Source organism: Lepidochelys kempii, chromosome 5 (genome assembly GCF_965140265.1).
Source record: "Lepidochelys kempii isolate rLepKem1 chromosome 5, rLepKem1.hap2, whole genome shotgun sequence".
Classification (NCBI taxonomy): Eukaryota; Metazoa; Chordata; order Testudines; family Cheloniidae; genus Lepidochelys; species Lepidochelys kempii.
In genome coordinates, this window is record NC_133260.1 from 39,612,010 (window position 1) to 39,632,663 (window position 20,654).

The 20,654-nt window shown below is 41.1% G+C and overlaps 1 protein-coding gene across 3 annotated transcripts in view; it reads left to right on the top strand.

Moving 5' to 3' along the window:
- The window catches only part of ZSWIM6 (zinc finger SWIM-type containing 6), a 164,300-nt gene extending 144,140 nt beyond the window's left edge, over window positions 1-20,160 (top strand). For all 3 annotated transcript variants that reach the window (XM_073344030.1, XM_073344031.1, XM_073344032.1), the window contains 4 exons: window positions 9,240-9,397; window positions 9,953-10,116; window positions 16,381-16,462; window positions 18,500-20,160. In XM_073344030.1, coding sequence (XP_073200131.1) covers window positions 9,240-9,397; window positions 9,953-10,116; window positions 16,381-16,462; window positions 18,500-19,362 — 1,267 coding nt within the window. In that variant the 3' untranslated portion in view covers window positions 19,363-20,160. The remainder of the gene's footprint in view (window positions 1-9,239; window positions 9,398-9,952; window positions 10,117-16,380; window positions 16,463-18,499) is intronic.
- Window positions 20,161-20,654: the final 494 nt, after the last annotated feature.

Genomic DNA, 20,654 nt, shown 5'->3' on the forward strand with positions numbered 1-20,654 from the left:
AACAAAGCTGGAAGGCAAGCAAAAAAGTGTATTGGTGACAAGCTGCAAGAATTTACTTTAACCGAAAGGATGCTCTTCAAAATGTAGAGTAGAAAGGAAAACGAACTAGGACAGGTAAGTCTAGGTTGGGGATTGGAATTTCTCAGAAATTGCTGAACAAATTGCCAGACACAAACAGATTCATTCTTAATTGTCACTAAATTTCATTCTTAGTTTGTAAGCTCTTCAGGGCAGGGACTGTCTCTTCTTGTTTGTACAATGCCTAGTACAACAGAGCCATGATTCTAACTGGGGGCCTCTGGACGTTACTGCAACACAAACACTTTAATAGTAATCAGAAGTATGAAGTCTGCAAAAGAACCACTAGGAATGTCATCTATCCTAAGTCTTTTGTCTATGTAAAGTACTCTGGTGCTTACTTACCTTTTAAAAATAAATAAAAAAGATTCTGGGGGGCGAGATGATGGGATCCCAATGTGCCCATCCTTTTTTTGCTTCCCACAGATCGCTCAGTGACTTTCCCTTCAGTAGATACCACAGTCTAGCTTCTTTACAGTGTTTCACTCCATTGTCCTTTAAACATACTAGTGCAGTTACAGTATTTACATCCCCCCACTTTACTACCCCTCCTCCAACAGGTGGAGGAAGGTGTCTCCTCCCAGAGAACTCCCTTTCATCAGGCCCTGTGAGCCTTTTCTTTTCTTTTCTCTTTTCCCTCTCTGTCTCCTGCTTCTCCCCTCTTGAACTTTCTTCCTGCACTCATTTATCCATGGGCTAATTAGGTCATTCGTTATCCAGCCCCAGTCTAGTCTGGTAATCAGGAACTCCTCTCCTTAATCAGGCCCTCCCTGGGGCCTGATTGGTTAAACGATGACCAATCTCTGATTCCCAGTACTCTGTCACAGGCAGTAATGGTCTTTAATTCCCAGAAACCCTTACCAGGCTGTGTACCATGTTCACTGGTTAGTGCAATTAAAGACAGACCTATAAAACTAGATGAGCTCAGTTAGGAAGGGACAATCAGCAAAACTTTGCAAAAGAAAATCACTTCTTACATTGGATTTCCTTGCAGCTGCCCAATAAATAGAAAAAAGAACCTATTCATATTAATGTATTTGGACTATCAAAAAGTGTTTGACAAAGTCCCTCACAAGATGTTAATGAAGCTAAGTGGTCAAAAGATGAAATGTGAAACTTCTGCCATAGATTAGGAACTGGCTAAGAGAGAGAGAAAACTGAATATGATTAATTGGTCAATTTTTAACATGAAATGAAGATAATGTGGGATGCCCAGGGATTCATACTAGGATTGGTGCTTACCATGTTTAACAATGATCTGGAGAAAGCGTCAAACTGTGAAATGGCAAGAACTGCAGATGACACAAATTTAGGTTAGAGAAGCCAGGAATGACAGGAGGCTGGAGCTAAACTCAATGACTGCTTAACTCTGACAGATGAAACTCAGTGTATTAGAGTAACAATTTGAATTATTTATACCCAGTTCTAAACTAGGGCCTGGTCTACATTACAGAGTTAGGTCGACGTAAGCTGCCGTACATTGATGTAATTGTATCAGTGTACACACTACAGCCTTGCTCCCACTGATGTAAGTACCTTGCTACACTGATATCATAACTCCACCTCCATGAGAGGCATGGGGCTTATGTAGGTGTAGTTACGGTGACACAGTGTCTGTGCATTACTTACATCGTCTGTTGGCTGCTGCTGTTGTCAATTTCACGGCTCTGTGACAAGAAAGCCCAGTGCTGGTGGTTGGCTCTAGCTAGAGCCCGGCTGCCCCCCATCCCGACTCCCCTCTTTCAGCTGGGCTGCTGCCCATGCTCCCCACTGGGAACCCTGCTGCCCCCAGACTCTCCATTTCCAGCCTGGCTGCTGCCTGGGCTTCCCACATCTGGCTCTCCACTCAGGGAGGCGAGAAGCCCGGGCAGCTGTCTCCCACTCCTGGTGGGGAGATGCACTGAGCTAAGAGCCCTGGCTTTCAGTTCCCCCCCACACTGCCCCTCTTCAGTCGGTGGAAGCGCTCCTGGTGAGGACATGTACCTCCAACAGAGGGAGGGTAGCGTGAACGTCAGCCACCGTAGTAATTACTGTTTGTAGGGTAGACATGCCCGAACTATTTGCTGGAGAGGGGAATATGGATGCCATTGTGCGCCAGTCAGTGAAATCTAACAATGTGCAATAGTAGTTAGAAAACTAAACAAGCTGCTAGGCTGTAGTAAGAAAGAGATAAAGTTTAATATTGAAAATATTATGTCGCTATTATGTGAATCAGCAGTGAGTCCTTCTTTTGCATATTGTGTTCAGTTCTGGTCACAGCATTTAAAAATACTGGTGAGCTGTGTGTGTGTGCATTTGAGAGTGAACTCCTGAGTGCTTGACTCTACAACTCTTAAATATTTTTGGATGTAGTAGCTATATAGTTTGGAGATGAGATGGGGTGTGGAGGAAGTAACCTGTTAGAGGTATATAAAATAGGAAATGGTTTACTCTGTAGTAAACAGAGAGCTCCTACTTTTATTTATTTTTATTTATTTATTGTTAAATAGAACAAAGGGCACACAAGGAAATTCAAAAGTATCAAATTTAAAATAGGTAAAACAGGATACCTTTTTTTTATACAATGCACAATTAATCTAGTTGAGCTCACAGCCACAAGATATATTGAAATTAAGTGCTTTGCAAAATTCCAGAAAACCCTAGACATTTATATAAATATTATTCATAGGTAATTTTCATGGGATTAATAAAATAAGGGATATAAGCCCTCAAGTTTCTGAACATTAGGAATGGCCATACTGAGTCAGAACAATGGTCCTTCTAGCTTAGTATCTTTTTCTGACAGTGGCCAGTGCTGATGCTTCAGAGGGAAAGAACAGAACAGGGCAGTTTCAAGTGATCTGTCCACTGATGTCTAGTGTCAGCTTCTGATAGCTGAAGGCTTAGGGACACCCTGAGCATGAGGTTAACAACCATTCATGAACCTGTCCTCCATCTAATTCTTTTTTTAACCCAATTATGCTTTTGGCCTTCAACACCTCCTGGCAACAAGTTCCACAGGTTGACTATGCATTGTGTGAAGAAGTACTTCCCTCTCTTTTAAACCTGCTGCCTATTAATTTCATTGGGTGGCCCTTAGTTCTTGTGTTTATGTGAATGGGTAAATAATGCTTCCCTATTTACTTTCTCCACATCATTTGTGATTTTATACACCTGTCATATCCCCTCTTAGTCATCTCTTTTTTAAGATGAGCAGTTCGTCTTTTTAATCTCTCCTCATATGGAAGCTGTTCCATACACCTAATCATTTTTGTTGCCCTTTTCTGTACCTTTTCCAATTCAAAAATATCTTTTTTTGAGATGAGGTGACCAAAACTGCACACAATATTCAAGGTGTGCGCATACTATGAATTTATATAGTGGCATTGCTATGTTGACTGTCTTATTGTCTGTCCTTTTCCTGAGAGTTCCTAACATTGTTAGCTTTTTTGACTGAGGCTGCACATAAAGCAGATATTTTTCAGAGAACTATCCATGATGACTCCAAGATCTTTCTTGAGTGGTAAAAGCTAATTTAGAGCCCATCATTATGTATGTATAGTTGGGGTTATGTTTTCCAGTGTGCATTACTTATCAACGTTGAATTTCATCTGCCATTTTGTTGTCCAGTCATCCAGTTCTGTCAGAACCCTTTGTAACTTTTTGCAGTCAGCATTGGTCTTAACTATCTTGAGTAATTTTTTATCATCTGCAAATTTTGCCACCTCATTGTTCACCCTCTTTTCCAGACCGTTTATGAATATGTTGAACATCACAGGTCCAGTACAGATCCTGGGGGACACTGCTATTTACCTTTCTCCACTTTGAAAACTGACCATTTACCCCTACCCTTTGTTTCCTATCTTTTTAACCAGTTGCTGATTCATGAGTGGACCTTCCTTTTTATTCCATGACTGCTTACTTTGCTTAAGAGCTTTTAGTGTGGGACCCTGTCAAAAGCTGTCAGAAAAGTCTAAATACACTATATCAACTGGATCACTGTGGTCCATGTCCTTGTTGACGCTCTCAAAGATTTCTGATAGATTGGTGAGGCATGATTTCCCTTTACAAAAGCCATGTTGACTCTTCCCCAACATATTGTGTTTATCTGTGTCTGATAATTTTCTTTACTATGGTTTCAACCAATTTTTCTGGTATCAAAGTTAAGCTTACCAGCCTGTAATTTCCAGGATCACCTTTGGAGCCTTTTTTTAAAAAAAAAGGGGGGGGGGAAGGGGGGAGTGTTACATTAGCTACTCTCCAGTCATCTGGTACAAAGTCTGATTTAAGCAATAGGTTACATACCATAGTTAGTAGTTTTGCAGTTTCCTTCAGAACATCTGGTCTTGTTGACTTATTACGGTTTAATTCATCTGTTTATCTGGGCATAAGTGAACCCCTAATAGCCTAGTACTTAAGGTACAGGAGACTTTCTGATGCCCCAAGAGAAAGTTTAGGAGACTAGAACAGTTGGGTTGCACGTCCGCTTCTGTTGCTGCTCTGTCACTTTGAACAGTGAGCTATCAAGCAGTTATTGCTAGGGATCGCTTTTACACCTGAGGTTAAGTTGTTCCCTTCATGTGCTCTCTGCCTGATGAGAAAAGCAAAGAACTAAAGTCCATCATGGAGGGCCAGAATATATCTCAACACAAGTGATGTACAATGTATTCGGCACTTCAGCAAGATCAATGTCAACAGCTGTAAAACATCTTTTTGAGTAAGGATCTTGGACTTCCCCCAGAAGCACAAGTCATGGTTGAAGGCTTGATTTTTTTAAGATATTGACCTTTTGGGATGGAAAAACAGATAAAATACTGGAGAGATTCAAGAAGACCAAGTTGACAGCCAAATCGTTGGGGATCCAACCACCTTTCAGCATGAGACATCCTTTAAGTCTGAGAGGCAATTCCTACCTGCTCAATCACCACCTCAGTACAAACAGTACTAAAAAGGTCCTCTCCTTGAGTTCCATGCAGATAAGCATTGCAGGGGCTTTATTAATAGTAAAGTAGAACGTCAGAGTTATGAATTGACCAGTCAACCACACACCTCATTTGGAACCGGAAGTACACAATCGGGCAGGAGTAGAGACCAAAACATACAGGACAGTACTGTGTTAAATGTAAAGTACTAAAAAAAAAAGGGAAAAAGCCGCTTGTTTTCGTAGTAAAATTTCAAAGCTGTATTAACTCAACGTTCAGTTGTAAACTTTCAGAAGAACAACCATAACGTTTTGTACAGAATTATGAACAACCTCCATTCCCGAAGTGTTTGTAACTCTGAGGTTCTATTGTAGAAGTATTGTTACTGTGTGGATTAGAGATGTGTGTTGCATACAATAGAGGCTATGTGATTCAGCCACACCCTGTTTGGTCTTTGACTGCATTCCTCATCACTTTGCAGGAATTCCTTTAATGAGAACATTCCAAGACCTGATATTTTTCTCTCTGATCAACCTAGAAGCCAAGCAAGTACCTCAGTGATATGAGGGAAAATATTTCTAACTCCTGATACAAACCCAAAGAGAAGCTTATTTTATATTAACTTGAGAAAAACAAATATACTTAGCTGAAGATTTAAATTTTATATGATGATGCCATGGCTATGATTCCTTCCGGAAAGCAGAATGACTAGTTGACTAGCAGATAGCATATGGCTTATTCCACTAGATTTCAGACGATATTCCTGAAATGATGAAAATATTTCTTAACCTTGAAATCTTTAAAGCTGCTGCATAGAATCCAAGTCACACCTTTGTGCAACGCTGCTCTCAATTTAGGAGTGCAGCGTTATTCAGAAGAGCTGTGCTTTATTATTCACTAAAGCTGGTATTTTCAATGGAGTCTTAAGTACTTAGCCCTGTCTCTAGATGGTGTGACTACGAGTCAGTCTCCCATGCACAAAAGTTTTCACAGTCAATTCTAGATAGAAAGGGTTACTTACCTGTAACTGGAGTTCTTGGTATCCTGCCTCTGCATATTCACAATCACCCACTCTCCTTCTCCATTTTCTGGAGTTGTCCTTTAATATACTGAATGGGCAGAAAGGAATGGAGGGGAGTTAGAGCCAGTGTCCTTTCTGTATACTTGGGTCTGCACGGGACTTTGTGCTACCCTCAACAGCCACTGCTCTCTAGATGGTTTCTCAGTTTGCAGCACCAAGCTTCATAGCGTGAGAATGAGGATCTGCAGAGGCAATCTACTTGGAGAACTCAAACTGCAGGTGAGTTAACCTTCTTTTAGCACACTTTCTTTATCAAAGGGCATTATGAACTTTTTTTGGACTTCATTGAGTTTTCTGTGCGTAGTGAGAGCAGAATTTGGGCCCAAATTAGGAATGGATTTTTTTTGTCTGGATTTTGGGAGGAGTCTGTTTTAGGTCATGTTTAATCAGAAGGCAGCTTCAGCTAAAATCTTGTTAAATAATTCATTGCTTTTTAAAAATGAGATTTGAAAAAGTAAAGAATAATTAATAAATATGCGTGACTGGATCTAATTGAGGCCTTCAGATCTGCTGCAGTTTTGACTGTACTCTGCTGTTTTATAATCCATCAAAAATAACATGTGTGAGCATGCAGTTCACCTTTTTACATTGGGCTTGCAGAGAGGGAAGCTACGTGGCGGTAGTGAAGTATAAAGTGATCACGACAAGATTTCACAAAAGCTGTCTGTTTCATGCTCTTTGTCTGGTTGCTGTCATTCATAACCTATTATTCAGTTCTACATTTTCTGCATGTAATAGTTGGGAGTACTCTTGTGTACCCAAGTCATTTTTCCCCTTTCTTTCTTCCCCTTTACCTGACAAAATTTACTAACTGAAGAGTTTGTTTATTTATATTTATTTATATTTAGCTATATATAAATATAAATAAATAAGCAAACTCTTCAATTAGTAAATTTTGTCAGGTAAAGGGGAAGAAAGAAAGGGGAAAAAATGACTTGGGTACACAAGAGTACTCCCAACTATTACATGCAGAAAATGTAGAACTGAATAATAGGTTATGAATGACAGCAACCAGACAAAGAGCATGAAACAGACAGCTTTTGTGAAATCTTGTCGTGATCACTTTATACTTCACTACCGCCACGTAGCTGTGTGTGTGTGTGTGTGTGTACACACAGTGTAAATACCCTTCAATAGGCTCAGGATGACATTTTCCATTCTCTAAGACTCTTGAAGTTGCTCTTGTATGTTTCAGGAACCTGCAGAGAACGGAATGACATGTCTGTAAAACCTCAATGGTTTTACAAATAGATTCTATAGCCTTAGTGAGGAAGCAAAATACCCTCCTGCAATTACCTAAAGAACAGAGGTACTTTTTTTTTTTAAGCCCAAAAGCTTGTGACTGGTATTGTAATACATTTCTTCTTGAACCAATTAATTCGTCACCTAATGTCTCAATGCAGTGGATTTCGAAGATCCTTTCCTGACTGGAGAGATGCCAGTTTCCTTCCTCTTCCCATTTCATTCCCTTCAAAAATAAATAAATATTCAACTGAGTACAAAAAATAGTAACAACCTTGAGCCCAAAGTAGGATAACCAGGTTTTTGGAGCCATGAACCAGTACGTTTTTAGGATTATTGGAGGGAGTCTGTCCCAGCTGAAGGGGAGATTGGGCTGAGGTCCATGTTGGGCCAGGGGCTGGGGATCCAAGCATGTCTGATGTCTAGTGGGAGGGAGATGAAAAAGGATGACTTAGTTGGAGTTGTTTCATTGGTGGGAGGGAGGCATGTGATTTGTCCTGCCTCCCTAAATGGTGACTGCAGTCTAGCTGTATCTACAAAGAGCACTCCCGGAATAGGGACAGGGCATTCCAAATCACTGAGGTGTCATACGCTTTTGTAGTGTTTGGAGCAGTAGTTTGGAAAACGTAGAGAAGCTGGCCAAAAGGGAGACAATGCATCAAGGATCAGCACAGCCACATTTGGGCCTCTATTGTTCAAGTAGAGAGGAGAGAGGAAGTGCCATGGGAGGAAAGGGAATAGAGGGGAGTTAGAAGAGGGGGAACATAAGGAAAGAGTTGACCAATCATCAAGACGGTAGCATTGGAACTGGGACAAAATCCATTGTTACTATCATGGGTCAACAAGGCATCATGACTGCCTAATTAAAGCAGAATGTGTCTTAACCCTTGTCAAGAGACTGATCTTTTTATGAGAGGTTTTACATTCTTTCTGTGGTTATCGTTCAATATTTCATTAGCCTTTTCACATCTTACCCTGAATTTTCATGATCTGGAACACAGAAAAGAGGATAAGTGTTTTCCTTCAGGATGACTACAATCTAATCTTTTCTAATGGTGATTATCTAACATATTGGATTTTAGTGAGGGAGGCATGGCGAGTGATCATTTCTGCTATAGCTACTCTCCTAACCCTTCCAGACAGTATCCATGGCAGTCACTTTTCTGCATGTAAATTTTCCTTCATTAGTGAAATGGTTCTAGATTAGGGTAAACCTATGGAAATTCTAGCCTCAGGATCAGGCATTGGTGCCAGAGAAGTAATTTCAAAAGAGAGAAATGACTACCAATCACTGCACACTAGGGTCTTTCCTCTAGATATGCTATTGTATAAAATGTTAAGAGTTTCTAGCCCTCATGTGCCAAGAAGCAAAATGAAAAAAAATGTTGCATTGTAGTTGAGGAGTAAAATGTCCAATTTTCTTTTGGATTTTGACTCAGATACTGAAGTCTGTTTGAGAATCCCTGTCATCCATTGCACACTTTGTTTCGTGGTAGGACGCTCATGTACAAGTCATGTACAGTATATTGGAAAATATTTGTGTCACTGTGAATTTCTCCACTTTCACTTCTACTTCAGTCTTTGGACTGCAGCTCTCAGAAATGAAAGATTTCAGCCCCTTGGATCACTGAGGGAATAGCAACAGTCCTCAGTAATGAACAGCTTAATTCTGCTTGTAATTCTAAATTCTAATTTTCCTACTGATACTTAAGAAGGCTCATGTGTCAAATATGGGTGATTAATGGTAAATTAGGGTTTTGGCAATCCGACTTTTAGCGTCTAGTTGAAAGGACGTGGTTTGCTACAGCTTTTACACCTGAATGGGCACACTTTGTACAAGCAGCCAAAGTGCTCTTGTGGTTTTGTGGTTGCTCATAGGTAACCCTAGTTATAATGATGATTGAGTGAAAAGAGTGTATGTTCTTTCCTATTTTCAGGTTGCTAGTATTGGAATCTACAGCTCCATCAGGAGATATGTCCCGCCCACATCACATTGCATCAGTTGTTCCAAACCGCTATCCCCGTTGGTTCACGCTAAGTCACATTGAGTCCCAGCAGTGTGAGTTGGCATCAACTATGCTAACAGCAGCCAAAGGTAGCGTTATCAATAAAGCTGATATGTATTTTTAGTAGACATGCTATATTTCCAATATTGTATTTCATACACAGAGTGAAGTTAATTTAAAACTGCTGCTTAGGAGTCTGAATTTTGATCTGAGAAGCACTTGAGGAAGAAACTACTAACTGAACAAATTTAAGTCTGTTACTTGGTTTTCTAGCACTGCTGCTAGACCAGCTGGATAGTAGCCAAACAGACCTGGTTCAGGTCTGAGACAAGTTATTTGTTTTGCAGTGGCATAATGTGGATGGCAAGACCCAGCAGTGGATAAATCAGTTCTAAAATTCTTAAATTAAGAGAACTTTGAGCATTTATTGAGCTAACATCAGCAGGCACTGAAGGGATATTTGATTTCATGTTTTCTGTTCACGTGTGCATTTAGTTAGTTCTTTCTAAGAGAACTTGTATAGCTGAAACTTGCTTATATTGCTGTAGTTCTGGCACATGTAGTGGTAACATCTGTACCATTAGTGAATGTTTTTCGGTAAACTAATTGTTTCTTTGTTTTGTGGTTTTGTTTTTACATTGCAGGTGATGTTCGGAGGCTGGAAACAGTGTTAGAATCCATCCAGAAAAATATTCACTCCTCATCACACATCTTCAAGCTTGCCCAGGATGCATTTAAAATAGCAACACTCATGGACACTTTGCCAGACATCACTCTTTTGAAAGTTTCTTTGGAGTTAGGCCTTCAGGTATTCCCCAAATTAGCTATTGCTGCAGTAAGAAACTGTAAGTCCTTGAACCAAATTCAGTTCCGCAATGGTGGGTGCAGCTCCCATGGAAGCCATTGAGAATTGTACCCACTTATGCAAGGCAAAGTCCAAACATGACCCCTTCTCTTCACTGATTTGTATAGTACTTTGATAAATATAGGGCCAGCATGTGGCACCGGCTTCAGCCCTTTTACACCATACAGGTGGTGGTACAAGACTAGTGTAAGCAGCCACAGTATAGGAGTGTATTCAGGGTGAGAGGAGGAATGGCCAGAGAGCTAAGTGCTCTGGTTATTCTGGGCTGCAGAGAAACCAGTGGGCAGACTTGCATGTCTGTCTAAATTAGAGCAGCCAGCCCTTGTGGCTGCTCAACATACATGTTGGGGCTGCTGTGGCACCTAGACCAGACCAACATTAAGAAGATGAAAAAGTGGCATAAAGCACAGAGAGGCAGTTGTACACTCTTGTAGTCTAAGTGAATGGTGGTTCTTTGCATTTTGCTGCAGTCAAAAAAAAATTTTCTTCGAGGCAATTGAATCTTCAGTTTGCAAGGGACTGCTTCTTTTAAGAAGTCCTGTTTGGAAGCTATGTGCATACATTTCATTACTGGTGGGGAAAAAATATTTTCTTCAGGTGGCCTCTTTGCATTCCTGGCCTTGGGGATGCACAGATGGTGCAGTTTGGGCCGATGGAACCTTCTAGTAGCAGTGTCCATTGGAGCAATTGTTGGAGTGCAGGGCTGTAAAAGGAGGAGAGGGGGAATGCTCCGAGAACCGTAGTTCCTTTGAACCACAGTAGTGGAGAGACTGGGATCCTTGGACACAAATTCATTGGGACAGACAGTTCTCACAGCCTTTGTTTAGTTAGCATTGAGTTCTTCCTTTTAATTCATTTCTTTTGTTCTTCTCTTGGATATTTTTATTAAGGACTTTGTGGCCTGGCACAGGTTTTTGGTTCCAATATGTCAGAACTGAAAGGAGAAAAAAACAAAAAACAAAAAACAAACCCAGGTTCAGATGATGCACCTCTTACCTGTCAGCTTTCTGCTTTTGGACACAGATGTGCTTTGTCTGGCCCTCTAGAGGAGTGGGAAAGTTGTTCGTCTTGTTGCTGTATATGCAACATCTCCTTCCTCAGGAGCATCAGAATTTCCTGCAAGCTATGCTGTTGCAGTAAGCATTAGTGACTAAACCCTTGAACTCCAAAGCACAAAATGATGCAAGTGCTGGGAAACTAGCTTCTTCTCCAGTCCCCAACGTGGTTTAAAGAGCTTGACAACGTCCCGGCACTGGCGTCTGCCTCCCTGACTGGTGCCAAACCAAAGGGGCCAGTCTGTGGAAATGCTGCAAAAGATCACATCCAGCAAAGCAATAAACAGTTCCAGCAAAGCAATAAACAGTTGGCTTTACAGGTGTCAGCCTCTGCTGAAAGAGCCAGTCCTCAAGGGCCTGCCTCTGAGAATCCAGGACTTCCAGTTCGTCGCACTGACGTGCAAGAGCATGTCCATAGTGCTGTGGCCCCGAAGTCCGAGTCACAGCAAAGGGTGGTATGGAAAGCCAACTCTATATATAGGACCACCCTGCCCGAGATCCATTGTCATTGGTTCTGTGCTTGAAGCCTGATAAGGCACCTGATATTTCCTGCGATCAGAAGAGGCCCTTCGTGCAGCACTGTATACGTTATCCTCTGTACTTGAAGGTAAAAATAAAAAGCATATGCAGTGAGGCAGGTTCCTCCTTCTCCAGGAAAGAAAAAGAGAAATCTTTCAAGGCTGAACAAGTTTCCTTAGCTATGCAAACCTTCTGAGAGATACAGGATCCTCCCCCTTGGACTTCTACTGGTGTCCCGGGGAAACATCTCACCCCCTTTCAGCTTTTCACTTAACCAAACCACTATCACCCTTGGAAACTTCCTCCAATTCGAAATCAGGCCATGTCCAGCCAGATAGCTTTATTTGCCCTTCCCCTCGCATGGAATGGATCAAGAAATCAGGAGAGCATTATTGAGACTCAGTTCCAACCTTTCAGATTGTGTGAGCTCACTCTCCCACACCCAGGGATTATAATAGGAAATTCTAAATTGGGTACTGGCAGAACTGGGAAGGTACCACCATGGGCAGTGTGGCCGAATTCTCCTTCTAGTAGGCATTGCCATGAATTTAAAAGGGCTAAAGGAAGCTGGCAAAAAGGGAGCCATCTTCCAAAGAGTTGGAGTGAAATGCCCTGCACTGGGACCATCCTGCCTGGATATCTAACTCTTGCTAATATCAAGGAAACAGTCTTCTTTACTTGTCCTGGATACACTGTCTGAAGAACTAGAGGCCTGTTGAACCTCGAAAGTAGATATGGATGTCTAATCCTGTTCCTCACCAGAGGATTTGCTCCATTGCCATTAACTCATAGAGGGAATGGTGACTACCTTAAACTTCCCTTTGGTAACTTTAAACAAAACTACAACACATAGTTGGTGACACAGTTGTTTACCCTCTAGGAGCAAGATTAACCTGCCAATTCTAGATGGTTTTATTATAGGCTTGCAAAAAACACCTGGTTAAACCCAACATCTGGACCAGCAATTTCTAAGAAAGCAGACAAGTTACCTCTGCTGATTCCTGAGGGCTTTGAGTTCTTCCAGACCCATACAGCTATTATTCGTTGAGTGGCAGCTCCCACTATCAAAGAGCTAAAAGATCAAGTCTGCTCTACCCCCTTTGGATTGAAAGGGTAAGAAGGGAAACCCTCGGTAGAAAGACTGTCTCCTCTGCCACATTAAGAATTACAGTGGTAATGGAGGAGGAAAAGGACCTTGGAGTATTGGTTGACCCTAGGATGACTATGAGCCGCCAATATGATATGACCATGAAAAAAGCTAATGTGGTCTGGGATGCATCAGGCGAGGTATTTCCAGTAGAGATAAGGAGGTGTTAGTATTGTTATACAAGGCACTGGTGAGACCTCATCTGGAATACTGTGTGCAGTTCTGGTCTCCCATGTTTAAGAAGGATGAATTCAAACTGGAACAGGTACAGAGAAGGGCTACTAGGATGATCCAAGGAATGGAAAACCTGTCTTATGAAAGGAGACTCAAGGAGCTTGGCTTGTTTAGCTTAACCAAAAGAAGATTATAGGGAGATATGACTGCTCTCTATAAATATATCAGAGGGATAAATACCGGAGAGGGAGAGGAATTATTTAAGCTCAGTACCAGTGTGGACACAAGAACAAATGGATATAAACTGGCCATCGGGAAGTTTAGACTTGAAATTAGATGAAGGTTTCTAACCATCAGAGGAGTGAAGTTCTGGAATAGCCTTCCAAGGGAAGCAGTGGGGGCAAAAGACCTATCTGGCTTCAAGATTAAACTCGATAAATTTATGGAGGAGATGGTATGATGGGAGAATATGATTTTGGCAATTAATTGATCTTTAACTATTCATGGTAAATAGGCCCAGTGGCCTGTGATGGGATGTTAGATGGGGTGGGATCTGAGTTACTACAGAGAATTCTTTCCTGGGTATCTGACTGGTGAATCTTGCCCACATGCTCAGGGTTCAGCTGATCGCCATATTTGGGGTTGGGAAGGAATTTTTCTCCAGGGCAGATTGGAAGAGGCCCTGGGGGGTTTTCGCCTTCCTCTGTAGCATGGGGCACGGGTCACCTGCTAGAGGATTCTCTGCACCTTGAAGTCTTTAAACCAAGATTTGAGGACTTCAATAGCTCAGACATAGGTGAAAGGTTTATTGCAGGAGTGGGTGGGTGAGATTCTGTGGCCTGCATTGTGCAGGAGGTCAGACTAGATTATCATAATGGTCCCTTCTGACCTTAATGTCTATGAGTCTATAACTGCCAGGTGGTAGTGTCCAGATACCAGTGTTATCTGAGGGAGAGGGGGAAACAGTGCACTTTGCACAATCTGTACCAGATCTAAGGAAAAGTGGCCCAAACCCCTTATTACCAAAGGTTGGTCAATTGCGAAGCATACTTTGCATCTAAAGCTGTAGTATCCATGGTTACATTGAGGCACCATTCATGATTACATTTGGACTATTTTTGGAACAAGAACCAAGGTAGAAGACTTGATTTGTTTAGCTCTAGAACAGACACAGTTGTAGATAAATGGAAATACACCAAGTTGGCTGCAAAGTCTCTAGGGATTTCTCAATGCCCTAAGAAGAGATTTGTATTACCAACATTCCAATAGCAGAGACAGCCATACCCAACCTCTGCTTCCTATTCATTTCAAAGAAAGCACTTCCAACAACAGCCCCCTATTTTGCATCAGCAGAGAAGCATAGCATACATGTCATAAACTGGAAGGACATCTGCTGCGTCATCTTCCTCTCCACCAGCCTCTCATCCTCAGGTTTGATTGGGATGCTCAACCTCAGACCAGATTTAAGCCACCTACTGAGCTGCCTCCTCTTCATTTGGAAACAATCTGTCCTGTTTCTTAGATACCTGGAGTACTTTCACCATGGACTGATGAATCCTGGAGACTGCCCAGCAGGATTACTCCATTCAATTCTAAACAAATCCCTCCCACCCCAGCCTTTCTTCCCCATCCCTCTTCAGGGATTCTTATCAGAAGAACTTGCTAAGATCAGAAGTTCATTCACTGCTAGAGTTGGTGGGCGCAATAGAGAAAGTTCCTAAAGAGTTTCCAGGGATGGCATTTTATTTCAGGTACTTCTCATCCTAAACAACGATGGTGGTCTTCAACCCATTCTAGACCTTCGGAAGCTCAAAGCTTTTTCATCAGGAAGTTCAAATTCCATATCCGTATCCTAGCCTCTGTTGTCCTCTCCCTCTCTGTCCAAGATTGGTTTGTGGCTCTTGATTTACAGGATGTTTATTTTCACATCTCAAGCAGATATGTACACTGAAAATACCTGGGGTTGGTTGTGGGAAGAGATCATTATCAATGCAAAGTTCTTCCATTTGGTCTGTGTGAATACTCAGGATGATGCAGAAAGTGCCTTTCAGAGTGACAGCATGCTTGAGATGTCAGGGTATCCATATGTATCCTTATTTGGATGATTGGCTTACCAAGGCATCTTCATAGCAGGAATGAGCGAACGCGCTCTCATAAACATGTACCTTATTCCAGACACTGGGTTCAGGAAAAACTGGTAGAAATCACACACAGTTTTGACTGAGCAAGAGGGGAAGGTGACCTTGGAGCATTTCTAGATACTCAGAGCTTTCCGTCTAGAAGAAAGCTATTTAAAAATCCTTGTGGCAATAGAAATACTACACTGGAATACACATCATACAGTAATGACCTCCCTGGAACTGATGGGTGTTATGGCTTCAGAAATGTGTGTAATTCTATATGCACATCTAAAAAAGAGACCTCTACGATACTAGTTAGTTGAATGCTGTATAACAAATACTGATCGAATGCTTTGTGAAATTGACACTACCCAGGGATGTGTTCCTATCTTATATGGTGTAGTCATAAGAGCTGGATTCAACTCCCCAGTTTACTCAGCCATAGTTACTTGCTTGTACTAGAACAGTCCTTCACAAAATTACAGTTCTTACTGGAACAATCACATTTAAATATAAAAATGAGAGAGAAAGAAACAGCCTATTTGCAAGTGCATTTGAAATATGGAGGTACTACCTTTAAAAACCAGATAAGGCACCTTTACTGGAATTTTGATCGTTAGTGTTGAGCTTCTTTAAATTGAGGTTTCATTCTGATAGATGAGTCAAATCATTATTGATTCTGAAAACAGAAACAATCACTGGAGACTTGGCAGAATTAAGCAGCAGAGCAGATCGCAATAAATACTACTAGTATGTATCACTGCGGTCAAGTGAAAGGCAATACTAAGGGTCTAAGGAAAAAAGTTCATGGCTAGCCTACCCAAAATAGGCATATATATCATCCATTTTAAACACCATTTTTTCTACTTGAGGACCCTAAGTCTTATTTTTGTAATGAAGCATTTGGTTACTTTTGAGGGAAAATCTTACCTTAAAAGAGCTGCAGTTTTATTGTGTGACGGAGAATATCGTTCTAAAAATAATCTGTCCTTCCAATAGAACTGGTCAGCATTTTTCAAATCTTTGAAATTTGAACCAAAAAATGACCATTTTTGGTAGGATTTTTTGCAATTTTTCAGTCAGCTCTATATCTAACTAACTCAGATTCATAATTGTTTGTGTGCTGTCTCAGCTTTGTAGCAGAATTCTTTTGTCGTAAGTGTCCATCAAATGTTTGTTTGCTTTTAAATAGGTGATGCGGATGACATTGTCAACATTGAATTGGCGGCGGCGGGAGATGGTGAGGTGGTTGGTAACATGTGCAACAGAAGTAGGTATGTTCTGCAGATATTGTCCAAGGAGTCCTGCCTTCATTAGCCTGTCTTAAATGGTTTGATGGTTTCATTTTGTTTGGCTATGTATAGGCACTAAAAATGTCAATCACTTTCGGTTGGTTTGTAGAATTTACTTTCTGATTAGAAGCCTTTAATTATAGCATTAACAAGCAATTTTTTTTGAGCACATAAGATAACAGACATGGCCCAAGTAAAATTAGGACTGAATAGTTTGGTATACTTTGTCTTTCAAGATGTAGAATGAAGCAATTCCCACATGCATCACTGTTTGTGGACTTGTGGTCACTGTCTGTACACATGTTAAGAAGTAGTGTACTCCGCAAGTAGCTTCATTGATATCATCATAGAGTAACATACCACTCAACATGAGTATGGATGACAGAATCTAACCTTGTAATTAGAGTCGAAGAGAGAGGTGCTCTGGTGGTTAGGGTGCTAGTTTGGAACTTAGGAGACCCAGGTTCTATTCTCTGCCTTGCCACAGACTTCTTGCGTGTGGTTTGATGAGTCACACAGACTCTGTATGCCTCAGTTCCCCATTTGTAGAATGAGCATGATAATACTTCCCAACCTTATAGGAGTGTTGGGGATAAAAAAAAAAATTGAAGTGCACAGATTCTGCAGTAATGAAGGCAATATAACTACCACAGATAGAGCAATTTTAATTGCCGTTAGTATTGTTCCATTAAAGCACACTTACGATCTTTGTGCGTGTTCCTGCTTTTCATGGATCTGAGTCAGATTCTGTCTAGTAGACAGCTGAGACCCCTTTGTGTTTCAGAACTTCATGAACCCACTTTTCCTGTTCAGGATTACTTTGTCCTTTGCTTTTACTTAGCTGAGAAATTAATACTGTCGGTAGCCTGGAAAGTATAGTTTGCCTTTCTATGCCCTCGGACAAAAAGTGGTGTATGTCTGCAAGTTTTCATGCAATGGTGCAGTGTTTTATTGCTTTCATAGCTTGACTAAGTATCTGTAAATACTAGAGCATATCTTTTATTTTGTTCAGTTGCCTGTGTACAGATAAAATGCCTTTATTCATGCCATATAAAATTAGTTCACATATGTCCAAGAACCTATAACATAACCTATAACCTGACTAGGTGCCCAGCTCCGAAGGCAGCGCTGCCAGCAGCAGCAGCGCAGAAATAAGGGTGGGAATGTGAAAAGTGCTATTTGCCAATATCACTTTTCACAGCAAACTTAGCGCCCTGTTGCCACCCGTACTTCTGCACTGCTGCTGGGACCCTGGGGCTGACAGCCAACGCCCTGCTGCCTCCTAGTGGGGGATTGGGGGTCAAAGAGACCCTAAGCCTTGGTGGCGGAGCTGCAGCTGTCCCTTTTCCCCTCCTCTTGAGTGTGCACAGCCTTTCGGCAGGAGCCCCAGCCACCTGGGGCTGACCGCCACAGCTCTTTACAGAAAACAAAACCACACAGCTCACGCCTCCCTTGACACATTCCCATGTCTCCCTTGCGAGGCCCGCCCCATAGTTTTAGTGCCAAATACAAATACATGAGCAGTTTTGAGATAGCTGAAAGCATTTTTCCCTGCCATCAGGGGACTATTGACATAGAGGTAAAAGGAGGTTAAATGGTTCTAAAAATATTAGATTTTGAGGGTTGATTTGAGCCGTTTGGTCAGATGTTGAGACTTTTGAGTTCTGTAACTGGCCCCACATGTTATGAGCCAGGACTTGTTATCCAAAATTCATTATCTTAAATAACAAGAAAAACAAGATATCTTGCCAGGAAATTAAAACTTTATCATGTGACTTTTTCAAGTTCTCTAACAGTTTCAGGGACTCTACAAGAGCAAACACAGAATAGTCTTATTTTAATGTGCATTTCCCATCATGTTATCTCCATTGAGTTTGTTTGCATAAATAGCAGGTGGTTGGATGTATTGATAACCTACTAGGCTTAGTTTGAAAAAAACCGAGTCACGGTGAAAGCCTGTTTCTGGTTGAATACTATTGATTGTCAATTGTTGATGATCCTGTCTCTGATCTCTCACAGGTGTTTATGCACTGGATAGCATCATGCAGAACTGGTTTACGCTTTTCACTCCAACCGAGGCCACTAGTATTGTTGCGACAACCGTGATGTCCAACAGCACCATTGTCCGTCTGCATCTGGACTGCCATCAGCAGGAGAAACTGGCCAGCAGTGCTAGGACGCTTGCCCTACAGTGTGCCATGAAGGATCCTCAAAACTGTGCCCTCTCTGCACTGACCTTATGTGAAAAGGATCACATAGCTTTTGAGACCGCTTACCAAATTGTTCTAGATGCTGCTACAAAAGGCATGAGCTACACGCAGCTTTTTACTATAGCACGCTATATGGAACATCGTGGTTACCCTATGCGGGCCTACAAGCTGGCCACTTTGGCCATGAACCATCTCAACCTGAGTTACAATCAGGACACACACCCTGCCATTAATGACGTTTTGTGGGCATGTGCGCTCAGCCACTCCCTTGGGAAAAATGAGCTTGCAGCTATAATACCTCTGGTGGTCAAAAGTGTCAAATGTGCAACAGTACTGTCAGACATTTTGCGTAGGTGTACTTTGACCACACCTGGGATGGTGGGACTTCATGGAAGGAGGAACTCTGGGAAGCTCATGTCACTGGACAAAGCCCCTTTAAGGCAACTCCTGGATGCCACGATTGGAGCCTACATTAATACAACACATTCACGACTCACACACATCAGCCCTCGACACTATAGTGAGTTTATAGAGTTCCTTAGTAAGGCCCGAGAGACTTTCTTAATGGCTCATGATGGACACATTCAGTTTACACAGTTTATTGACAACCTAAAACAAATCTACAAAGGCAAAAAGAAACTGATGATGTTGGTTCGTGAACGGTTTGGTTGACGAAAATGTGTGAGGGCGGGGGGTGGGAGGGAGGGTGGTTTGTTTTTACTTGAGCCTGCCTTTGTATCCTTTTTAACTTAAAGAAACAGAGCCACACCGGTATTATATGTGTATAGTTATATTGAGTTTGCAAACTAAATTGTCATGTTGTGAAAGTTTGTGTGTTTTATTTTTTTTCCTTTTTTTTTTCTTTTCTATTTTGTATGAGAGAGAGGTTAAAAAAAGGTTTGGTTTACACTGAGTATATGTTGTCAAGTGGCAAAAGCCCACATTGCTCTCCTGTTCTTTCTGTATACGTTCACAGCCTCAAAAACAAAACTATATATTGCAATGGCTTTAAAAACCAAACCAAACACCTCCATCCTGTGATAAGTACCTCGAATGGATCCAGCTTTACTCCTTTGTAACTCATCCTTACATTTCAGCATAGTTAAACAAACCAACAAATGAAATACTAATAGTTAAAAGGCTGACCACGTGGCTTTGCAGTGCTGTTCATCCAGAAGCATGGCACACAATGCTTGTGCATGTGGAAACTTAGCGACTGTCAACATACATTCTCAGGGATTTATCAAAAAAAATTAAAAAAAAGAATGAGAGCATTTATTGTACTGTATATATATTATAGTATATGTCTGAATATTGAAAAATATAACATTAACTAATTTATAAAAAAAAATTCTATGTAATGCAAAATACTTGAAGCTGCAGTAGCTTGGTTTTAAACAAAAAAAAAAAGAACCTATCAGAAGGACTAAAGTGCGCCTTGCTTCGGGGTTGGCTCAGGTGGTGAACTATATGCTGGGCATCTATGCAGAGCCACCTTTTGGATTGCATGGTTGGACTGATACCTATTGGGGGAAATTTTATATATATATATATTTATACAACCTGTGTATACATATATATGTATATGTATACACACATACACACATGCTTGTAACAGGCACTATAGTAAAGAGGGACAACGAAATACACAGCCAGAGCAGCAAGCCTTAGCATTAAGAATACAGTATGCCAGAAGTGGGGTTTGTGCCTCCTAGCCTAAAAGACTTAAAGAAATATCCTTTTTGACACAAAACACAAAATGTTTTCCAAAATAATTGACATGATACATTACGCCTTTGCAGTGAGCTAATAATAAGCTAACCTTTGTGCACAAATAACATATATATATAATATTTTATATATATATATATATATGCTGCATAGGTATTTTGACTTTGTGCAGGACAGAAAGTTGTGTAGGTATGACTGTTCTACTTTTCAGTTTATTTTTTAATATATTTTAT